Source organism: Hemicordylus capensis, chromosome 2, assembly GCF_027244095.1.
Source record: "Hemicordylus capensis ecotype Gifberg chromosome 2, rHemCap1.1.pri, whole genome shotgun sequence".
NCBI lineage: Eukaryota > Metazoa > Chordata > Lepidosauria > Squamata > Cordylidae > Hemicordylus > Hemicordylus capensis.
The window spans coordinates 187,424,661-187,445,109 of NC_069658.1; the positions used below are offsets into that span (position 1 = coordinate 187,424,661).

A 20,449-nucleotide genomic window follows, 5' to 3' on the forward strand; every position below is an offset into this window, starting at 1 on the left:
TTAAATCACTATGTTAGAAAAAGCTTATATATGGTATAGATGAAAAACAAACTTGTGTTAGAACCAAAAATTCCACTTTGGGTATCTCCACTGGAAGTTATATCTAGAAAACAGAAAAATATGCAACAGACATGGCCTACGTATCGACAACTGCTTGCTCCCCAAGGTGCAAAATACGAACTTAAAAAACTAGATTTTATGCAGGATTGGAATATTTCTTGGTTTCATTATCACCAGATTAGTGCCTTATTCAAGCAAGATTGCAAAAAGGGTTTTAATCAATCAAAGTCAGAATTTGAACAACAGTTGTGTGACAAGGAAGACAAACTAGTTTCTAGGATGTACGAAGTAGTGAAAACTTCAATGATTAAATGGGCTCAGGATTTTGGTTACAATATAGACTTGGAGAAATGGGGAAAACTATGGATAGAAGATATGAAATACACTGCCTGTTCTAATTTAAAGGAAAATAATCTTAAGATGATGTACAGATGGCATTTAACTCCTAAGAAGTTGGCTTTAATATACAAGAACATGTCAAACAAATGTTGGAAGTGTAAAAAAGAGGAGGGTTCCTATATACATTTATGGTGGACTTGTAATAAGTCTAAAGGCTATTGGGATTTAATATACAATGAGCTTAAGAAAGTGTTTTAAATGACCTTCTCTAAGAGCCCAGAAACAAAACTATTAGGTATTGATAACAGTTCATTGCCTAGGAAATACTGGATCCTCTTTATGTATCTGACAGCAGCAGCAAGACTGACATTTGCATACAAATGGTAAGACATCCATTGCCTGAGTAAAGAGGATTGGCTACTTAAAGTGTTAGAGTTGGCAGAAATGGCAAAGCTAACAGCATTATTAAGAAATAAATCTGAAGTATTTAAAAGGGAGTGGGACCCTCTTCTTGTTTACCTAAAAACATATTATAAAATGGATTTCTATCAGGCTTTTGAGTGGTAACAAAAATGTTTTTAAAATGCCCTAGAGTTAACTTTCGTACGATTTATCAGGGGGAGAACGATAAAATTATAGGCAAGACTTGGTTATTGTAACTGATACTTGTTCTAATGATGAGATGGAAGTCCTCTTGTTGTTTTGTTTGTTTTGTTTGTGTTTTTTCTTTCTTTTTCTCTCTTTTTTTCTTTTTGTGTGTGCATGTGTGTATCTTATGTTGTGAAAAATTGAATAAAAAGTACTTTAAAAAAGGAAGAAAGGAAGAAAGAAAGGGAAGGTGTGGTAAGAAAGTAAGAGAAAGGAAAGCAAGACAGATGCAACCCAAAAGAAGAAACCGGGCACAATCCACCAGAATGAATTACCCCTGGGCCTTTCTGAAGGCCATGAAACCCATGGCACCATTGCCTACCTGCTAGGATGACAGTAAAGGTCCAAAGACAACGACTGGCGCAGATATTCTCTCCGGTGAAAGCAGACTAGCATCTGCATGCTGTAACTGCTGGAGAGTCGGTTAGGGAGTGGGCAACTGAAGAACGATGATGCCAAGTTGTTTATTGCAGTCCCTATGGCAACCTGCAGGTTGTGGCGTAGGGGCCAGAAGAATGTTGGAAGCAGAATGTGACGATGGAAGGTGAGGTCATGGCGGAAGGCGGCAGAGTGGACCACTAAGAGCTGGACTGGAGGGAGAGAAAGCTCATTTCACCCAGCCTGGCAGGCAACTCATCTTCACAGGCTCTCTGCAGACACCAACCCATCCATCCAACCTTCAGACTTCTTCACCTGGACTTTCAGAAAGGGGAAACCAGACCAAGGTCCCCAGAGTCCTTTTCAAATCTACCTGGCCATTTTGGGCTTGAAGGGCCTACCTCTTCAGGAGACCCTTATTTTGGGCTCCGCTTTCAGGAGACCAACCTCAAGTCTTAGTCAGTACCACATTGGGGTAACTTGGAAAAATATTGCAACTTGAAAAATTGCCCTAAGGAACTTGAATTGGATTGCCTCACATGTGGCAAAGCTGGAGTACAGCTCAAGCAGCATACCATTGCGTTCAAAATTGTGATAACACTTTTGCCTCAAAAAGCTTAACAGCGAAGGTTAAGATGGGCACCTTAACTTCCCATTTCCATTCTTATTAGAGCACGAGTGAAAATGTAAAGCGTCTCAACTCTCATCTTAAACCAAAAAGTGAGACACTATATGGAAGCATTTATCCAAACCACAAGGTAAAACTTGCTGCTGTTGAACACCAAAAACTTTGCCAAAACTTCAGCTGATTGTCATACACACACACAGCCCTTAAAAACAACAACACACAATTAAATGAAATTAGTGGATTCAGTAATAGTGACCATGTGATCTCACCTCACGATTATTCACTCAGCATTGAATAAGAACACAACAAGAAGTAGCTAATTTGTGTTCACTTTAAATCCGTTCCCCCCTTTTTCTTAAAAAATAAAACCAACCCCCACACAAACAATAATCATCAAAAACAACAACTGCTTTTTGAACTCTGTGTTCAAAATTATAGATTCTCTTCCTAGATATTTCTGACAAACCTCACAGGCCTGCTTGATTTAATTTCCTTCCGGACGGTGTTCGCAGCGGTGCTGTCTTGTGAAACCGTGGCAGGCCTTAAGCCAATCTGACTGAAATAGGAGGCCTTCACCCTCTGAATGGTGCCTTTTTGCCACACATAGTGAGTCACAGCCTGCCTCCTCATGAGCCCCCTAGAGAACCAAAGCCCCCCAATTCTTGAAACCCCTACTCTTTTAAGGGAGGGAAACCTCTGGGGGAGCCCTTAAATCTCCTCCTTTCCCTCCTTCCTTCCTTCAGGACATCCAGGCCTTGCTCCCCCTGGCCTTCCCAGGGCCTGTTCACTGGCGGCTGTTGATCCCCGAGGAGCTGCTATGAGCTCTTCTGGCCCTGGCTCTTCTTCCTTTTTTAAATAAAGCTGCGGCATGTTTTAATGATACTTATTAGTGTCTGTCTCTTTTCCTTCTGTCTATAAAAATAGTACATTTTAAAAGTGGTACACAAGTGACATTGCCTCTAAGCACAGACCGAATAGATTTCTCCCCTTTAAACCTCAGGCCTCGGTTTAATGGTTAACGGCCGGTAGGCTAATGGCTTACTCAAAGTAGTCTCACTGAAATTAAAAGGATGTTAAGCATTCCTCAACAAGGAACAGAGCCAGTGTGGTGTAGTGGTTAGAGGGCTGGACTAGGACTGGAGAGACCCGAGTTCAAATCCCCATTCAGCCATGAGACTTTGGGTGACTCTAGGCCAGTCACTTCTCTCTCAGCCTAACCTACTTCATAGGGTTGTTGTGAGGAGAAACTCAAGTATGTAGTACTGTAGTATGTAGTACCGCTCTAGGCTCCTTGGAGGAAGGGTGGGATATAAAATGTAAAAAATAAAATAAACAAACATGTTCTTTTAATGTCAGTAGGATAACTTTGAGTAATGTTCCTCATTATGTCAGTCGCTATCACTTTCTTGCGGCATTCTCCTCAGAGTAAGGGAGGATGGGTTATAGGCATTTTTTGGTTGAAATATACTAACAGACCTTGTGCCCTGTGGGATGCTTTGGCTAATGTCAGATTCTTTGAGAACGATCTGTGTGCTGGGTGGGGTGCTGGTGGGTTTACCTCACAGGATTTTTACCTTGTTTTCCACTCACATTTTTAAAAGGACCTTTCCATTCTTCTCCCCTCCACCAACACATTTTTTCAGGGATTGTTTAATTGTTCCCTCATTATTTGGAAGCAAGTCCCACTGACTTTAATGAATTTTACTTCCTTCTAGGTGTGTACATAGAATTGCAGGTTCAGCTATCAAACTGCGGCTGGAAAAAGCATGTGTACTCCAGCCCAGCACCCTCTTTCTCACAGTGCTCAGCTACACGCTTCCAGAAAGCTCCAAAGTAGTACAGCAAGGGAATCCCAGAAACCATTCCCACCGAGCACCAAGAAACTGTTATTCTGGTGTAGGCGGCCCGTAAACAGGAAGGTTCTGCATCAGAGCCAAACCACCTGTGAATATGGAGGCTTCATTTATTAAGTATGGCCAAGTGAAGCTTCCATATTCACTGGCAGTTTGGCTCTGATGTAGAACCTCCATGTTCAAGAGCCATCTACACCAGAATCATTCTGGTGTATCTTGGTGCTGGGTGGGAATGGTTTTTAGGATTTCCTTGAGGTTTCTTCTTTGGAACTTCCCAGCAGGTGGTCCTTGGTTCCAATACTATACATGTTTACTCAGAAGTAAGCCCCACAGAAATAAATGGGGTCCCCGCCTTTCTATACTTTGCTGAGGGGCTAGGAGGACGAGTGTGTGTGTGTGTATGTGTATAAGAGAACCCACATTCTTGCCTAGGATTTTACTCAGAAGTAAACTCCAGTTAAATAAATGGGCTAACTTTCTAGTAATTTATTCCAAGCTTTGCTGAGGGCCTCTGCTTCCCCACTTGGTAGGGGGGAGAGAAAGGGGACAGAGAGAGAAAACAGATGACCATGAAAGGGAAGGGAGCGGGAGGAATGGTTGTTTAATTATACAGTACAAATGCCAGAGTGCTCACAGACTGTCCTTATCAGGCACCTATGTTCAGAATCAGGAAGTCACTCACCAGAAATTGCCAGGAATTGCCCCTCCCAACTTTGACTTCTGGATTCTCGGTGGGCAGACACAGTTATGCTCTTAGCTGGCTTTCCTTTAATTATTTTCCCTGTTATTATGGGGATTTCAAACAGTAATTACTCCAAAATCATTAGATTGATGTTTTTCAAACCAGCAAAAGGAACTTAATTTGGGGGGAATGCTAAAAATACATCAAAAATTTTAAAATATACATTATCTGTGGTGAAAAAAAGTTGCCAACACTTTGAAACCTCTTGTGAGGAGTTAAAAACCTAAACTTCAGTACCTCAGCCATTTTGCAACAGATGTGCACCATATTTGGTGGAGTGGTGTCTCCTGTCCCCTAGGTGATGTGTGCAAAATGTCATGGGGATTAGATTGATACTTTTGTCTTTATAAGCAACAGAATGTTCAGGATTTAGAATGGCAGAATGTTGAAAACACTCATCTTAACTATACTGGCACAAATGTGCCAGTATAATAAAGTATTTTGTACACTGAAAAATTCTGTAGAGATTAATAATCATTTTTTATGGATGCATCCTGTTTCTCAACCTCTCCTACTCATTGTGTGTTTTTCCTATGTTATTATTCTGACCTTAGGACTGTTGAGCAATATTCCTCTTGAATCGTGCAGTCAGTACTGCTAGAGATTGACTGAAATGCCCCATGATGCCATTGTTCAAGGTAAACTCTTCTCACCCCAGCATGGAGTTCAGATTGCTATCCATTTCATTAAGTGGTGATCTGTTCCGTAGGTCATTTAGGCCCTGGGGAACAGATGTTCTCCCTGGGGGAGGGAGATTGTGGATTACACAACAGTGATTCCATCAGCATCTGCTTTGGCAACCTGAGCTTGGATTTGGATTCCTGTTGAGGGTGGCTCAGTTCCAGGTCTTTGACCAGACAAGCTTGTCCTAGGCCTATCTGCCCTTCGTGTTCCCTTCTTCAGGCTGCCCAGCCCCCAGCCCCCCTGCCCTCTGTCCACAGGTCCCCCGATACTAAAATCAAACCGATCCAAAGGGGAATGTTCAATGGTACATAAAGACTCATCACAGACATAGCCAGGGTTTGCTCCCTCCACAGATATGTCATCTCCAAGGCTGCATGGGCCAGATGGGGACCTCTCAGTCTGAGAAGCTCGGTGGCGAATGTCTTGCTGGGTGCCCGGTTGTGGTTCAGTTCTTCGGAAAGAGTAATGGGCAAATATGCCAATAAAGAACATCTCAGCAGCCAACGAGTAGTAGTAGATCACTGGAGAAGGGAAAGGAGAGTTAATCATACAGTGCTCCCTATAATTACTCCTGTTAATTGGACAAAAAAGCACCTCTTATGTGAAGGTGAATCAATAACTATGGGGAATTTACATTTTCCCTAGACATATGTACTCATTACTACATACCCTCGTTACTGTACATCTGAACATGTAGTACTCACAGTTTCCATATAAATTTGGCAATATTGTCACCAACAGTTTTCAAGACAGGAGCCCCTCTGTCAGATTGCACTGCAGCTGAACAGTTAAGTGCCTCTTGATTTAGTGTCAGTAGGAGTTAAACCAAGTGAAATCCATCATGGAAGGTATGTACAATATCTTTTGGAACTTTCAAAAAGTTAAGTGTTCCAGTGACAAGTGCTTCTTCCTGTGAACCACTTGGCAGCACTGTGAAGTCAGCAATTCAGTCGAAAGTGCACGGTGCCTGAACAACTGGAGTTTTATTCTGCAAGAGGACAATGCTCTCCCCCACACAAAGCGACACTGGAATGCATCCAGGAGTTGAAATCTGAGATTCTACCACATCCACCATATTTCATCCTAACCTCACACCTGATTTTCATTTGGGCCACTTAAAGATGCACTAAGGAGACGCACGTTCAGGGATGAAACAGATGTTCAAAATGTGGTGCATGTGGAGTTCACGGCTATCCTCTTTACCAAAAATATTTTTCTCTGATGCAATCAGAAAGCTTGGCAGTTAACTCGCTGAAATAAATGTGTCAAGACAGGAAGTGATTACACTGGAAAATAGTGTGTGTTCATGTTTTTGGAACAACAACAAATATTTATATACCGCTTTTCAACAAAAGTTTCCAAAGTGGTTTAGAGAGAGAAATAATAAATAAATAAGTTGGATCCCTGTCCCCAAAGGGCTTATAAGCTAAAAGAAATGTAAGATAGACACCAGCAACAATCACTGGAGGTACTGTGCTGGGGGTGGATAGGGCCAGTTACTCTCCTCCTGCTAAATAAAGAGAATCACCACATTAAAAGGTGCCTCTTTGCCCAGCAGAGGTAATAAACTGTTTCAATGCTATATTTAAATTCATCTTATTAATAAACTATATTTATTAATCGCTGAGGGAGGGTAAGGTGCCTATATGCTTGAAGGAGGCAATAATTAGACCTTTTCTTAAGAAGCCTTCCCTGGATCCCTCGGTGATGGATAGTTATAGGTCAATCTCTAATCTCCCTTGGTTGGGCAAGGTGATCGAGAAGGTGGTGGCCGACCAGCTCCAGGAGGTTTTGGAGGAAACTGATTATCTAGACCCATTTCAAACTGGCTTTAGAGCAGGCTATGGGGTTGAGACAGCCTTGGTCAGCCTGATGCATGATCTTTACCAGGGAATTGACAGAGGGAATGTGACTCTGTTGGTTCTCTTGGATCTCTTGGCGGAGTCCATTACCATTGACCATGGTATCCTTCTGGGCCACCTGGGGGAGTTGGGGATGGGAGGCACTGCTCTGCAGTGGTCCCACTCCTATATCTCGGGCAGATTCCAGATGGTGGAGCTTGGTGACAGTTGCTCTTCTCAACGAGAGGTGTTATATGGAGTCCCTCAGGGCTCCATTCTGTCACCATTGCTTTTCAATATCTACATGAAACCGCTGGGTGAGGTCATCAGGAGATTTGGTGCTGGGTGTTATCAGTATGCTGATGACACACAAATCTACTCATCCTTTCCATCTTCAGGAAATGGCACTCATTCTCTAAATGCCTACAGGCAGTAATGGGCTGGATGAGGGATAACACATTGAAGCTGAATCCAAGCAAGACGGAGGTGCTCATTGTAGGGGCTCAGAATCTGAGGGATGGGTTAGATCTTCCTGTGCTGGATGGGGTTACACTCCCCCGGAAGGAGCAGGTATGCTGCTTGGGAGTACTCCTTGATCCAGGCCTCACCCTGTTATCTCAGGTGGAAGCTATGGCCAGGAGTGCTTTTTATCAGCTTAGGCTGATTCGACAGCTGCGTCCATTCCTGGAGGAGGAAGACCTCAGAACAGTGGTGCACCAGCTGGTAACCTCCAGGCTTAACTACTGTAATGAGGTCTATGTAGGGCTGCCTTTGTACCTAGTTCGGAAACTTCAGTTAGTTCAAAATGCGGCAGCTAGGCTGGTCTCCGGGGCATCTCGGAGAGACCTTTTAGTTTTAATGAGATCTTTACAGTTGAGAGTTGAAATGTTTTCTTTGCATTATCATGATGTCATAGACCTTTCTGTAGTGTAGTGTTATGTACGGAGGAGAGCCAAATATGAAGTGATAATAGATATACGTGAGGATTTTGTTGCATGATTCGGTGCTGAGCTTTACATTTTGGCAGATTGTTGCTCTGCTTTGAGGAAACCTTCTAAGTACTTTGCTGGAGATATAAAAATTATATTTTCATATTATTATAAAAATAATATCATTTATTATTTTTATACTATTATTTTGGAGTTCCTATCTAGAACTCATGGCTTTTAGATATCTGTATAGAGGCGGGCCTTCTCTGTAGCCACTCCTAGATTGTGGAATGCACTCTCTGAAGAAATCCATAATTTGAATTATTTGTTGGCATTTAGGAGAGCTCTAAATACCTACCTGTTTGGCCTGACCTTCCAGTGTTTTTAAATTGTTTTAAAGGGTCTTTAATGTATCGGGTTTTTATAAGGTTTGGAATTGTTTTACTTTTTAGCTGTTTTATTGTATTTTAGAAATTTTTTATGCTTGATCATTGATTGATTTTAACTGTTTTGTGATATTTGTGAACCGCCCTGAGCTGTTTTGTAAGGGCGGTCTAAAAATTGAACAAACAAACAAACAAACAATAAACTGGTAATAAACTGTTTCAATGCTATATTAAAAATTCACCTTACTCCTACTCGTATTTAGCAGAGGGAGAGCAACTGTCCCGGTTCAGCCATGGCACAGTGTCTTCTCAGTGGCTGCTGCCTACCTTGTGTTTCTTTTTAAACGGTGAGCCCTTTTGGCATAGGGAGTCATAAATCTTTTGTATATGCAAACCAATTTGATAACTTTTTAAATTGAGAAGTGGCAGATAAATATTCTTAATACAGAAAGGCTCTGTACATTCCTCAGATTTCACAGAAGCACAGAAAAAGCACAGAATGTGATACCAAGTATAAAATTAAGCATCTTTAAAACTTCAGCGTCATTTTAGAGCAGGTTTCTAGCCTTTATAACTGCAAAAATGCACTTGTAAAATGTGTGGCCAACTGCTGGTGAAATTGGCCACACATCTCAGAAGTCAAAGGATCTGCTGAATAAGATTTCCAGGTGGAGTGGAGGGGATTTCAATGCCCTGCATAGCTCCTTGCCCTTTCATACAACTAGCAAAATCAGCCGATACGCCAGCTGCATCCGTTTCTTGAGATATACTCAGAACAGTGACGCATATGCTGATAACTTCCAGACTTGACTTCTGCAATTTCAGAGCAAAATACAAGGTTCTGGTTATCTATCTATCTATATAATTCTCTAAGGCATACCCAAGGCGAATCCCACGTGTGGCAGCTCTCGCGAGAGTTCGTGAGTGAGCGGCCGGGAAGGAGAGAGGAAAGGGGCAGCACTGGTGGGCGGCGGGGGGGGGAGAGAAAGTGGCAGGCGGCTGCAAAAAAAGGCAAATGGGTGGGTGCAGGGGGGAGAGGAAGCAGTGGCAATGGCTGGCCAGGCTGAAAGAAAATGGCAGGCAGGGCAGCCCAACCACAGCTGCCCTCCTCATGAGGAGACTGGCCGAGTAGGTGGCAGAGGGGCCTGGAGATGGTGGCACAGCCTCCATCTCCAGGCCCGCTTTCTGGCCAATGACAGATCAGGCCGCACTGGGGCCTAATGAGACCTCTCTGTGCCTGTGCAGAGAGGCAAGGAGATTGGCCGAGACCATGGAGAGGAGCGTGGGGGGGGAACGAATGGGCAAGTGGCAGGCGGAGGAACGGGTGAGAGAAGTCTCCAGAGGGGAGGGCAAAGGCTGAGTGCACTAGTGCACAGAATCTCTGTGCAGTTTCAGCTAGTAACCTATAAGGCCCTAAACACCTTAGGCCCAGGCTATTCAAGAGAATGTCTTTGCCATGAGCCCCATCGCCCATTGAGATCATCTGGAGAGGTTTGTTTGTAGTTGCCATCAGCTCGTCCACACAGGACCAGGCCTTCTCTGTTGCTGCCCCAAGATTCTGGAATGTGCTCTCTGCTGAAATAAGAGCTTCCCTGGCTCTGACAACTTTTTAAAAGTCTCTAAATACTCATTTTTTTCACCCAAACATTTTAACCTGACTGGGGTTTTTAATTGTTTTAATGTTTTGATGTTTGTTTTAATTTGCTTTATTTTGTTGTAAACCACCCAGAGACAGAAGTTTGGGGTGGTCTACAAATTCGAGTGAGAAACAAAAATAAATAAATTGATAAGTAAAATCAGAACAAATTATGCTGCAGCCAGGTTCAATTTGCATAACTTATGCAGCTCACAAAAATTCTGTCTCAGGAAAAGCTGACTTAAGGGGCGAGTTGGCATGGAATACACGCTGTCCTGTCTTGTTTGGATGAACGGTATATAAATATTATAGTAGTAGTAGTAGTATACTGGTATGTCTGTGCCAGTATAATAAGGAAGGAAAGCAGGTACATCTGTCAGAGTTAACTCTGCCCTAGTTCTCCTTGAAGTGGTAAACTCTGACTGGGCTTTTTGACTTCAGACAGCAAGTGGAGCCTCATATGATTGAACAACCTCAATAGAAAGTGGCTCTCTGATATATTCGTTTTCCACATGCAGGGGATATATATCTCCCCTGCATATATAATGGAGTATTCCATTCTGAGATTCCCCATCTCCAGTCTGAAGTGGTACAGTTCAGGAGCAGGTTTACCACTTCACTGAGAAGCCCCTGTACAACAAAGTACCTAGGTTATGCAGCTCACAGCCTCTGTTCCTTGCCTTCTGCCTTCCTGTTCTTGCTTTGCTTCCTTGCTCTGCAAGTTCTCCCCTGGTTCTTTATTCCTGCCAGCCCTGCTACTAGCTTCTTTCCGTGCGTACCTCATCTCCTTAGACAGCTTTTACATAGTTTATGTAAGGAGCTGACCGATACCAAGCACAAGCTTTGGTCCATCTAGCTTAGTCTTGTCTACAATTACTAGCAGTGTCTGTATAGCATTTCAGATGGGCACTTCCCACCCCTATCTGGAGATGCCAGGGATTGAGCCAGGGACTTTCTGCATGCAAAGCAGATGTTCTTCCACTGAGCTACAGTTCTTCTGACCACCTCAGTTGGCCTCCATAGCCTATATCAGAGATTTAATCTTGCCCATTGGTCTGTTGCTTAGTCCTGACTACCTTCACAGGGGAAAGCCCATCCTTGACCTGAGAGACCTCAACCTCTTGGGCGTAAGGCATGGGATGCCTCCAGTGTCTGGACCAAGCAACAAGATAAGCAACAACCCCTGAGACGGCAAGTCAGGGTGCGACCTGGCCACCAAGTTATAATAAATGCTACCTATTACAGGGCTATCCCAAGGATACCTGTCCCATAGAGACAACTTACTCTGGGAGCGGGTCTCAGGTGAGAGGGGCGGTTTGCAGGGGATGGCACCCACTGCTCCCATGGTCTCCAGGATCCCACTCTGCAGACCACAAAGGACGAGAACCAAGATGATGCAGACGAATTTGGAGCGCAAGCTGTAGCCAGAGAGCGCTGGCTTGGTGGCCTTGTAGAAGAGCAAATAACCATAGAAGGAGAGGAAAGTGGAGATGCCTATAATGGCATTGATGTAGGAGTTGGGGTTGGTGTAGCCTACCTGGGTGAGAGGAAGGAAGGAATGAGATGCTGGCTTCTATGGCTCTTTCCAAATGTGATATCCAACAATATATATTTTGGCATAGTCCCCAGTTCTTCGAATAGCCCAGTGAAGATCTCCACATTTAAAATGTGTAGATCAAGATCATGTACATCAACCCTCCCAGGGCAAGTCTCATATACTGTATGTTTTCAGAACAAATAGAAAAAGCTCCACTTCAGCACCAATCCTTGAATACAACTCACACTATCCCAGTCCTATTAAGACTGGGAATTATGGGAATTGTAGTCCAACAACTTCTGACCCAAGGTTGGGAACCCTTGCTCTAATTAACCTAGAAGTGTTGGCACCTTGCATAGCTGTATATGGACATACAAAGCCTACTGTTCCACCTCCATATTTCAGCTCAGATTTTTACTATAGTGAATACTGTGAATCTATCACCTAATTAAATCCATGCCTCTCACTGGCTTTAAGGAAAAGGTCAAATGCAAAACCCATGGCTCTGTGTATTCCTAACATATTTCCATCGGATGGTATCTAGTGATAGCTTAGAGCAGGGATTCTCAACGTTGAGTCTCTAGATGTTATTGGACTTCAACTCCTATAATACCCAACCAAAGGCCACTGGGGCTGGGGATTATGGGAGTTGAAGTCCAATAACATCTAGGGACCCAGCGTTGAGAATGGCCTAGACCAGAACGGGTGAAGGCTCTACTTACATCATCCCAGGGTGGCTCCTTTGTACATACATGTGCCAGTCAAGGTGACATCAGCCTTATTCACACATTATGTTCCACACTCATGTGATCTGTGTACAGTGTACAGAGGTACAGATCTATACACAAGTACAGTTTATTCACATGTTGAACACAGGCACAGCAGTTAATGTATCATCTGCCCCATGTATTTCAGGGGTCTTGTACCCGGGCTAACTTTTAAAATGAACACAGATACAGTCATTCACACAAAAACATGTACATGTGCACAGACATCTGAACGTAGGTACATCATGTCTGAATAGGACTATGGTTATCTGAACCTACTGCCTTTCCCCATTAGCCTCCTTCTGCCCAACCTTTGCCCTGGATTTATTTGGGGCTGTTTTGCTATATTTTAGTCCCAGGACTGTGGAATTTGTTTTCTGAAATCCTGATGAGCCACAGAGAACACCTGCCAATAATTGCCCAGTTACCAGATGTCTGCCCTGCCCTGGTGGACTCCAACCTAATGCTTAGCTGTATAATATCTTTGCCAAGTCAACATCCAGGAACAACAACATGCTCTCCCACCCATCATCCAAAGGAAATGTGGCTTTAACCTTAGCCTCCTAGAGAGAAAATAATCAACCTCTCAGCCTCCACCCAAAACTGTTGTTCAACAAGAGCAGTCTCTGTAACAGCAACTGGGAGGTCAATACTGGAACGCCCATTTTTATACAAAGGCTAGAGGTAATGTGGATAATGCATGAAAGTTTCAGAACCTGGGTTACCCCAGCTCCGTATTTGGTTTTGTTTAGCTGTAGTTGCAAAGCAGGGACAGCTCTAATGAAGGGCAGCTATGTTACTCAGCCATGGCAGACACCACCCAGATTCCATTCAGCCCAACACAACAGAAACATCTATCATCAACTTAGCAGCCCAGGCATATGGACAAGCACTGCCCATTTCTTTCCCAGCCTGTAGCACGCAAAGCAAAGACCCATTCTGTGCAGAATGAGAATGCAAGATTAACCCAAGCATAGTGTTGATTCGTGGCATCTCTGGGACATCACTCACATCCCCATAGTCATATTCCTCATCAGTCCAGAGGATAAGGGTGACAAAAAAGAGGATGGTCCGGATGAGAGAAAGCTGGTACACAGCCAGAGTCATACAGCGCAGGTTTGTTCTGCAAAAACGAAGGAGAGGGAAGAGTGATTTGCTAAGATGCGGAGAGGAGGCTGGTACTAAATGCTCCACACATTACAATGTTGACGTTGCCCAAACCAGAACCAGGTACTGTTAAAGCTATAAGAGATGCAAAGCAAAGTTAAAGATTAACTTCAATATTACTAAACCTATCTGTAGAGGCCCAGCCAAATGATTCCCATCCATTCTTAGTACTATCTGACATTGATAGAGCATCCACAGCATGTCAGGGCGGCACTGGTCTTCAGTTGATGGGCTGCAAAATTTTACCTAAAATAGGTTGCACCAGAGGAGTCATGAGGAGTGTTTGCAGAGGAAGGGGCAGAAGGGAAGAGAATAATGGACAGAGAATGAAGATTCTTGAGAAATATCACTTTCTTTTATTCTCCCCCCCCCCGCCAGTAGTTTCTAGCCCTTAAAGCTGTAAAGATAAGCTTGAATATGTGCAATAAATTCCTAGTGCAAACCTGGTAGATAAAGAGGGAAAGAAGATGAGCATCTCCAAGGGCCGGGAGGTGCAGGTCCATTCCCCCATGAATAGCCAAAGCAAACGATGCAAATTAAGCAAATGTGTACTCATTTTCACATAATTCAGCCTGGACTTATCCAATCTCTCCCCCTCCCCTCAAAACACAGATTTTACACAGTGCTGAAAATAAGGGTAGAACTACAATAAGGGATATATAGGAGGAGGCTTCAAAATGAAAGACGAGACAGAAGCTATAAGGCCCTGAAGGGAGAACTGATGTCATACATTATGGAGAGGACATTTCACAGAGGTGTTCTGAATCCATTGCAGAGTGAAGCACTGGAAGAGGCAGGCTTCCTTTAATTGGGAAATTAAAGGAAAGGCACAATTCTGTCCTGGCACAAAAGCAGGCCCTTACCTGTTGGCAGCAATCTCTGGAAGACAGCAGCAGCAGCAGCAAGGGAAAGGGTTTGGAGAAACACGTTGCCCCTCCAGCTGCTGGAGCATTCGGTCTGAACCACCAAAGAAATCTCGTATCAGCGCAAGAAATTTCCAAAGGGTGATGGAGTGGTACCTACAGGAACAGAAACAGCAGGGTTAAGTTGCACAGCATTAGCAACTCGGTTACCGCCAATAACATAATACAGCTGGGGAGAACTAGTTGGCTGAGCAAAATAAACACACTATATATTCAAGGGGCCAAGAAAGATGGAAAACAAAAAAACAAAAAAACCCTATCCTATAATATCTCCTGAGAGCATGAAGAGACCACAATGAAACACTCTATCTATGCTCACAACCTAGTTCTAAATTTTAAATTCGAATACCAGCTTCCCTCCCTCATTAATTTTAAAGGGAGGAAGAAAGCTGTAAAATACATTGCAAGACAACATCACCCTTGAAGACTGAGTTCTCACATTATTTATTATTATGTCAGAATGAAAGCTGGTGTTCATGTTCAATATGCAATTTTACACTTCAGGTTTGAACATCGGACTGGCCCCCATTATTTTCAAGGGAGTCTGAAAAGATTTAGCACACACTGTAATGTGACATGTCCCAAGAGCACTGAAAGATCACACAATGTAATTCTACATTTCAGATTTGAACACCAGCTGTTCCCACACTGGTTTTTAAAAGGGAGGAGGGAATAAGCAAACTACATCAAATTGTGAGTCTAACGTGAGCCCCTTGGATTGCTTCATAATCATGGCACAGGTGCTGTAGCATCTGAAGTGCTGGCAAATAAGACAACAGTGAGTTTGGACAGAAGGTTGTGTACCGACTGCTGTATGGAGTGGCAGTCTAGAACCATGGCTGTGATTGCATTTCAAAACATTAAACTGAGATGTGGGTGCAGGCAGCTGGTGTTTCCAGCTTCTTTATGAGGCATAGAAACATAGGCACATAGGAAGCTGCCGTCTACTGAGTCAGACCATTGGTCCATCTAGCTCAGTATTGTCTACATAGACTGGCAGCGGCTTCGCCAAAGTTGCAGACAGGCGTCTCAGCCCTATCTTGAAGATGCCAGGGGGGGAATTTGGAACCTTCTGCATACAAGCAGGCAGACGTTCTCCCTAGAGTGGCCCCATTCCCTAAGGCAGGCCTGTTCAACTTTGGCCCTCCTGCAGATGTTGGCCTACAACTCCCATAATCCTTGGCTATTGGCCACTATGGCTGGGGATTGTGGGAACTGTAATCCAAAAACAGTGGGGGGGGGGGGAATTGAGCAGGCCTGCCCTAAGGGATGGTGCTCACACATAGTCTCCCATTCACGCCAAGGGTAGACTCTGCTTAACAAAAAGGACACAATTCATGTTTGCTACCACAAGGCCGGCTCTCCTAAGGCAGCTGTATGCCTTTTACAGCTGCATCATGATAGGCAGAAATTCAACACATGCAACTTTCTCAGGAAAAATGAGATGGCAGCCCTAGCTGCATCCTGTAGAATGCTGAAATTAAAAATGATCCACAAATCAATAAGAGATTTCCGACTGTAATTCTGACAGGACAAACTTCCCATAACAAATTGAACCCCCATTCCTTCACCCACCCCCATTCAAAGAAACTCACATGGAGGCCACAAAGGTGCAGACGAAGGAAGCTCGAGGAATGTACAGACTGATGAGGCAAGTCAGGCTGAACACCTGTTTGAGGAGGAGATGGGTTAGGAGGACGTTCCGCATGCCACATAGACTTTTCCCTGGATTATTTAATCTGCCTTATTCTTCATGGTGGCACTCCTAATTTACATTAGTATTCGGCAACCTGGTCATTAAGGGAGATCTCTAGGGAGCAGAGGTTGGTGGTTCAAATCCCTGCTGGTATGTTTCCCAGACTATGGGAAACACCTATATTGGGCAGAAGCGATATAGGAAGATGGTGAAAGGCATCATCTCATACTGCGTGGGAGATGGCCATGGTAAACCCCTCCTGTATTCTACCAAAGACAACCACAGGGCTCTGTGGGTGCCAGGAGTCGACACCAACTCAATGGCACAACTTTACTTCTGGAAGAAAGCTTCCAGGTTCCATGGAACTGACTCAATGATTCACTAAAGCCACTAAGAACATAAGAAGAGTCCTGCTGAATCAGATCAAGTATTCGTCTAGCATCCTTGTTGTTTCCAGTAATGGGCAACCTCTGGGAAACCCATAGAGAAGGCATGAAAACAACAGGCCTCTCCCACTGTTGCTCCCCAGCAGGTGTTTAGAGGTACACTGCCTCTGAACAAGGGGGTTCCATTTGACAATTATGGCGAATAGCGATTTATTACTATTACCTTACACAAATTTGTCCCCTTGTAATGCCATCTAAGCCAGTGGCCATCACCGCAGCTTGGGGTGGTGAATTCCACATGTTAATTATGCACTATGTTAAAAAGTTGTTGAGTGTGACTGATTGTACACATCTAAAGCAGGATCAGTGTCTGTGAACACAGGAACATGGCAGTTATTCTAAATGAATTATTGCAAGTGTGTGTGTGTGTGTGTGTGTGTGTGTGGGAGGGAGGGAGCACATTTTCTGGGAGAAGAGCTGCATCTGTACACTCCACATACATGCAGGTGGAAAAGAAGTGCCCTGCAGTGGGTAGAGGTGATGCCATTTGGATAGTCAGCCTCAGGTTCCAGAGTTTCTTGGACTGGCTCTCTCTGGTTTGTTTGAACACTATCAGTCAAACCAGGCCTAGGCAAGTTTTGTTCAGAGACTCAGTGAAACCTGCTTGCTAGTAAGTGTGCTTAGGACCGCAGCCTCTGTTTATTTATTTATTTGTCAAATTTGTACACCGCCCCAAACTTTTGTCTCTGGGCAGTTAACAATAACATAAAACAAGTTAAAAAATACACAAAGATCTTAAAACAATTGAAGCAATCTAAAAATCAAGAACAGATTAATAACAACAAATAATATTTATATACCATTTTTCAACAAGTTTCTAAAGTGGTTTACATAGAGAATAATAAATAAATAAGGTGGTTCCCTGTCCTCAAAGATTATAGCCAGTTTTCTTTATCCTATAGGATTTAATGAGCACCACTAAGAAAGCTAATCTACCAGTTAAATTATTATTATTATTTATTCGATTTCTATACCGCCCTTCCAAAAATAGATCAGGGCAGTTTACACAGAGAAATAATATAAATAAATAAGATGGATCCCTGTCCCCAAAGGGCTCACAATCTAAAAAGAAACAGAAGACAGACACCAGCAACAGTCACTGGAAGTACTGTGCTGGGGGCGGATAGGGCCAGTTACTCTCCTGCTAAATAAAGAGAATCACCATGTTAAAAAGGTGCCACTTGGCCCAGTTAGCAGGGGACACTGCTAACTTAAAACTTTAAAATTTAAATTATTAAAGTTTTATTTAACTTAAAATTTTAAAAAACGGAAAAAGCTTGGGTGACGAGGTGGGTTTTCAAGTGCTTTTTAAAAATTGCCAGAGATGGGAAGGATCGTATTTCAGTAGGGAGTGTATCTCACAGTCTTGGGGCTGCAACCAAGAACACCCATCCCTGTGTGGATGGACACACACAACTGGAAACAACACACACACAACTTCAGACGACCTCAATGGGTGATGGGGCTCATAATTAAGAAGATGTTCTCTTAAATACCCAGGGCCTAAGCCATTCAGGGCTTTATAGGTTATAACCAGCACTTCGTATTTTGCCCGGAAACCTATTGGCAGCCAGTGTAGTTCTATCAACAAAGGAGTGATGTGGTCTTTCCGAGATGACCCAGAGACCAACCTGGCTGTTGCATTGTATGCCAACTGGAGTTTCCAGACTACATACAAAGGCAGCCCCACATAGAGTGCATTGCAGAAGTTAAGTCTGGAGGTTACCAACAGATGTACCACTGTTTTGTTAGAACTAAGACTGTTTGATTCCTTTGTCCCCTCTTACCGGATAGACCCCCAGGATCCAGAGTGAGAGGCTGGTACGGTGAGAACTGTTGCCATGACGCAAGAAGAAGCCTGTCTGCTCCAAGAAGAGGCCAACCTGCACAAGCCCCAGGGCCACTGGGACCAAGAAGATCCAGATCTGGGCCTTGATGACTGTGGGAGAGGAACAATGTGGGTCAGAAGAGAAGAGGAGGCAGCGTCTTCCCTTAGCCAGGTCTCTGGCTCTTCCTACAAGTTATATTATCCTTTACAGTTGAGATATTTGAAGGCTAGCTCATGATACTTAGGTGTGAGGAAAGGCAAAGTACTCTGCACATTGTCAAGGACACTCTTATTATTTTGTCATGTTGCAAGGATGAACTGTGGTATTGAAAACAGTTATGGGCTGGGGTGAAGCTATGGGGACCCCTGGTTGAAACAAGAGAGCCACAGGGCTCAGTTTCAACCAAGACTCCCCATAGTTTCATCTCAGAATTGCTTTCAGGGCCACAGAGGCCAAAGGCTAGAGGCCTAACCTCTGGTCAAGGCCCACTCCTGCTCTGAAAGAGCCCTCAGCACACTGCCCTCTATGTTGCCCCTTGCAAAGTCTGTGGTGGGACTAGGGCATCTGATCTTGTCCTTTCCCTTCCCCTCCCCCTTTCCCCTGCCATCTCTTCTCTTCCTGTCTCATCTGCAAATGGGAATGCCCTTCCAGGCCCCCTATAATGATGCAGGGGTCTCTGGGGGATGCTCTCATTTGCAGATGGAATCTCCCAGAGAAGACAGAAATGGAGCAACTCTTTCAGCTGAAGGAGTTGTGCCACTGCTGCACGAAGGGGCACCAAGAAGCAAGCCTTCTGTTGGTCCTGGGCCCTCGGCAACTGCCTGAGGGTGCTGATCCCTGATGCCAGGCCTGCCTCAGGCCATCCTTCACCACCCCCTACTTCAGTCTCATCCTAGATTTTGTTATCCATCCTTCTCCAGACATCATACCTGGAAAGATCTCCGATGACAAAGGGAATCGATTGCTGGGGAAGGAGCAGTTTGGGGCACGCACCATCTTCTCTCCAGAGCAGGTGCCTCCAGCTTCCCCTCTGCAACCAATCATCTCCTCCTTTCCCATCATTAGTCACCGAATTAATCATTTACACAGGCCAGGAACGGATGTCTTGGCAACAGGGCCAAGTCCAGCTCCTTTCACCTGCCAGGGATTCCAGAACAGGGCAACTGCCTGCATCTGTGTCAGAAAAGAGAGGAGTTGGGTGTCCCGGGGCTTTATAAGCATGGAGCAAGACACACAGCAGTTAGACTCTTGCAGAGCTGGCCCTGCAGTCAAGCAAGGGGAGACAGCTTCCTCGAGCATCATAGGAAGCTGCCATATACTGAGTTGGACCATTGGTCTATCTAGCTCAGTATTGTCTTCACAGACTGGCAGCGGCTTCTCCAAGGTTGCAGGCAGGAATCTCTCTCAGTCCTATCTTGGAGAAGCCAGGGAGGGAACTTGGAACCTTCTGCATGCAAGTGCTCTTGGATTATGAGCAATGGATTATTATGAGCACCATTCAACCCAACAGAGTGGAGAGAGACCAATCTGATCAATGAAGAACCATCTGCCCAGAAGCGTCCCTGCCCAAAGCCCATTGAAACAGAAGTTTTGCTCCTGCGTGGCTCCTATATGATTTCAATGGGGATTGCACATGAGAGCTTCCTGGTGGGTTGTGTCCCATGTGTGAGTCTATTATTATTGAAGGTGCCACTTGTATTTTTTGCCTGAAGCCACAAAACATCTTAGGAACGTAGGAAGCTGTCTTTTACCAACTCAGATCCTCAATCCATCTAACTCACTATTGACTATGCTGACCGGAAGTGCCTCTCCAGGGTTTCAGGCAGGGTCTTACCCAGCCCTCCCTGGAGGCTTTTCAGATAGCAAGTTTTACTGCGATGTCGGGGCATGATGGATACTCAAATGCAAAAAGAGGATTTTTTTTACCCCGACATAAATTGGGCTAGGTTCCAATATGGAG

The 20,449-nt window shown here is 44.2% G+C and overlaps 1 protein-coding gene and 2 long non-coding RNA genes across 8 annotated transcripts in view; 1 reads left to right on the forward strand and 2 right to left on the reverse strand.

The window, feature by feature from the left end:
* Window positions 1-4,009, reverse strand: part of LOC128343002 (uncharacterized) — a 37,618-nt gene extending 33,609 nt beyond the window's left edge. For 3 of the 6 annotated variants that reach the window (XR_008315297.1, XR_008315296.1, XR_008315291.1), the window contains exons 1-2: window positions 2,520-3,205; window positions 1,370-1,637 (exon numbers count right to left, since the gene is read on the reverse strand). This is a non-coding gene — a long non-coding RNA (uncharacterized LOC128343002). Of the gene's footprint in view, window positions 1-1,369; window positions 1,638-2,519; window positions 3,206-3,643 lie in introns of those variants that run through there. The other 3 variants (XR_008315292.1, XR_008315295.1, XR_008315294.1) reach the window with 3 other exon arrangements.
* Window positions 3,362-7,326, forward strand: LOC128343003 (uncharacterized). The gene is made up of 3 exons (XR_008315298.1): window positions 3,362-3,768; window positions 5,203-5,286; window positions 6,074-7,326. It is a non-coding gene; the product is annotated as an uncharacterized LOC128343003 (long non-coding RNA).
* LOC128342999 (organic solute transporter subunit alpha-like) lies at window positions 5,105-19,651 on the reverse strand. Its single transcript, XM_053291279.1, has 7 exons — window positions 19,419-19,651; window positions 18,448-18,599; window positions 16,114-16,187; window positions 14,459-14,614; window positions 13,440-13,551; window positions 11,409-11,661; window positions 5,105-5,853 (listed from the first exon to the last, which is right to left on the reverse strand). The coding sequence occupies exons 1-7, from the start codon at window positions 19,549-19,551 to the stop codon at window positions 5,411-5,413; spliced, it is 1,323 nt and encodes a 440-aa protein (XP_053147254.1). The 5' UTR covers window positions 19,552-19,651; the 3' UTR covers window positions 5,105-5,410.
* Window positions 19,652-20,449: the final 798 nt, after the last annotated feature.

Excerpts from the sequence above, each read along its gene's own strand:
- LOC128342999 (XM_053291279.1), bottom strand. The coding sequence starts at position 19,551 with ATGATGGGAAAGGAGGAGATGATTGGTTGCAGAGGGGAAGCTGGAGGC. Across the intron at positions 16,188-18,447 it reads GGATCCTGGGGGTCTATCCG|GTGTTCAGCCTGACTTGCCT; the intron begins GTAAGAGGGGAC and ends CTCCTCAAACAG. Across the intron at positions 14,615-16,113 it reads TGCACCTTTGTGGCCTCCAT|GTACCACTCCATCACCCTTT; the intron begins GTGAGTTTCTTT and ends CTGTTCCTGTAG.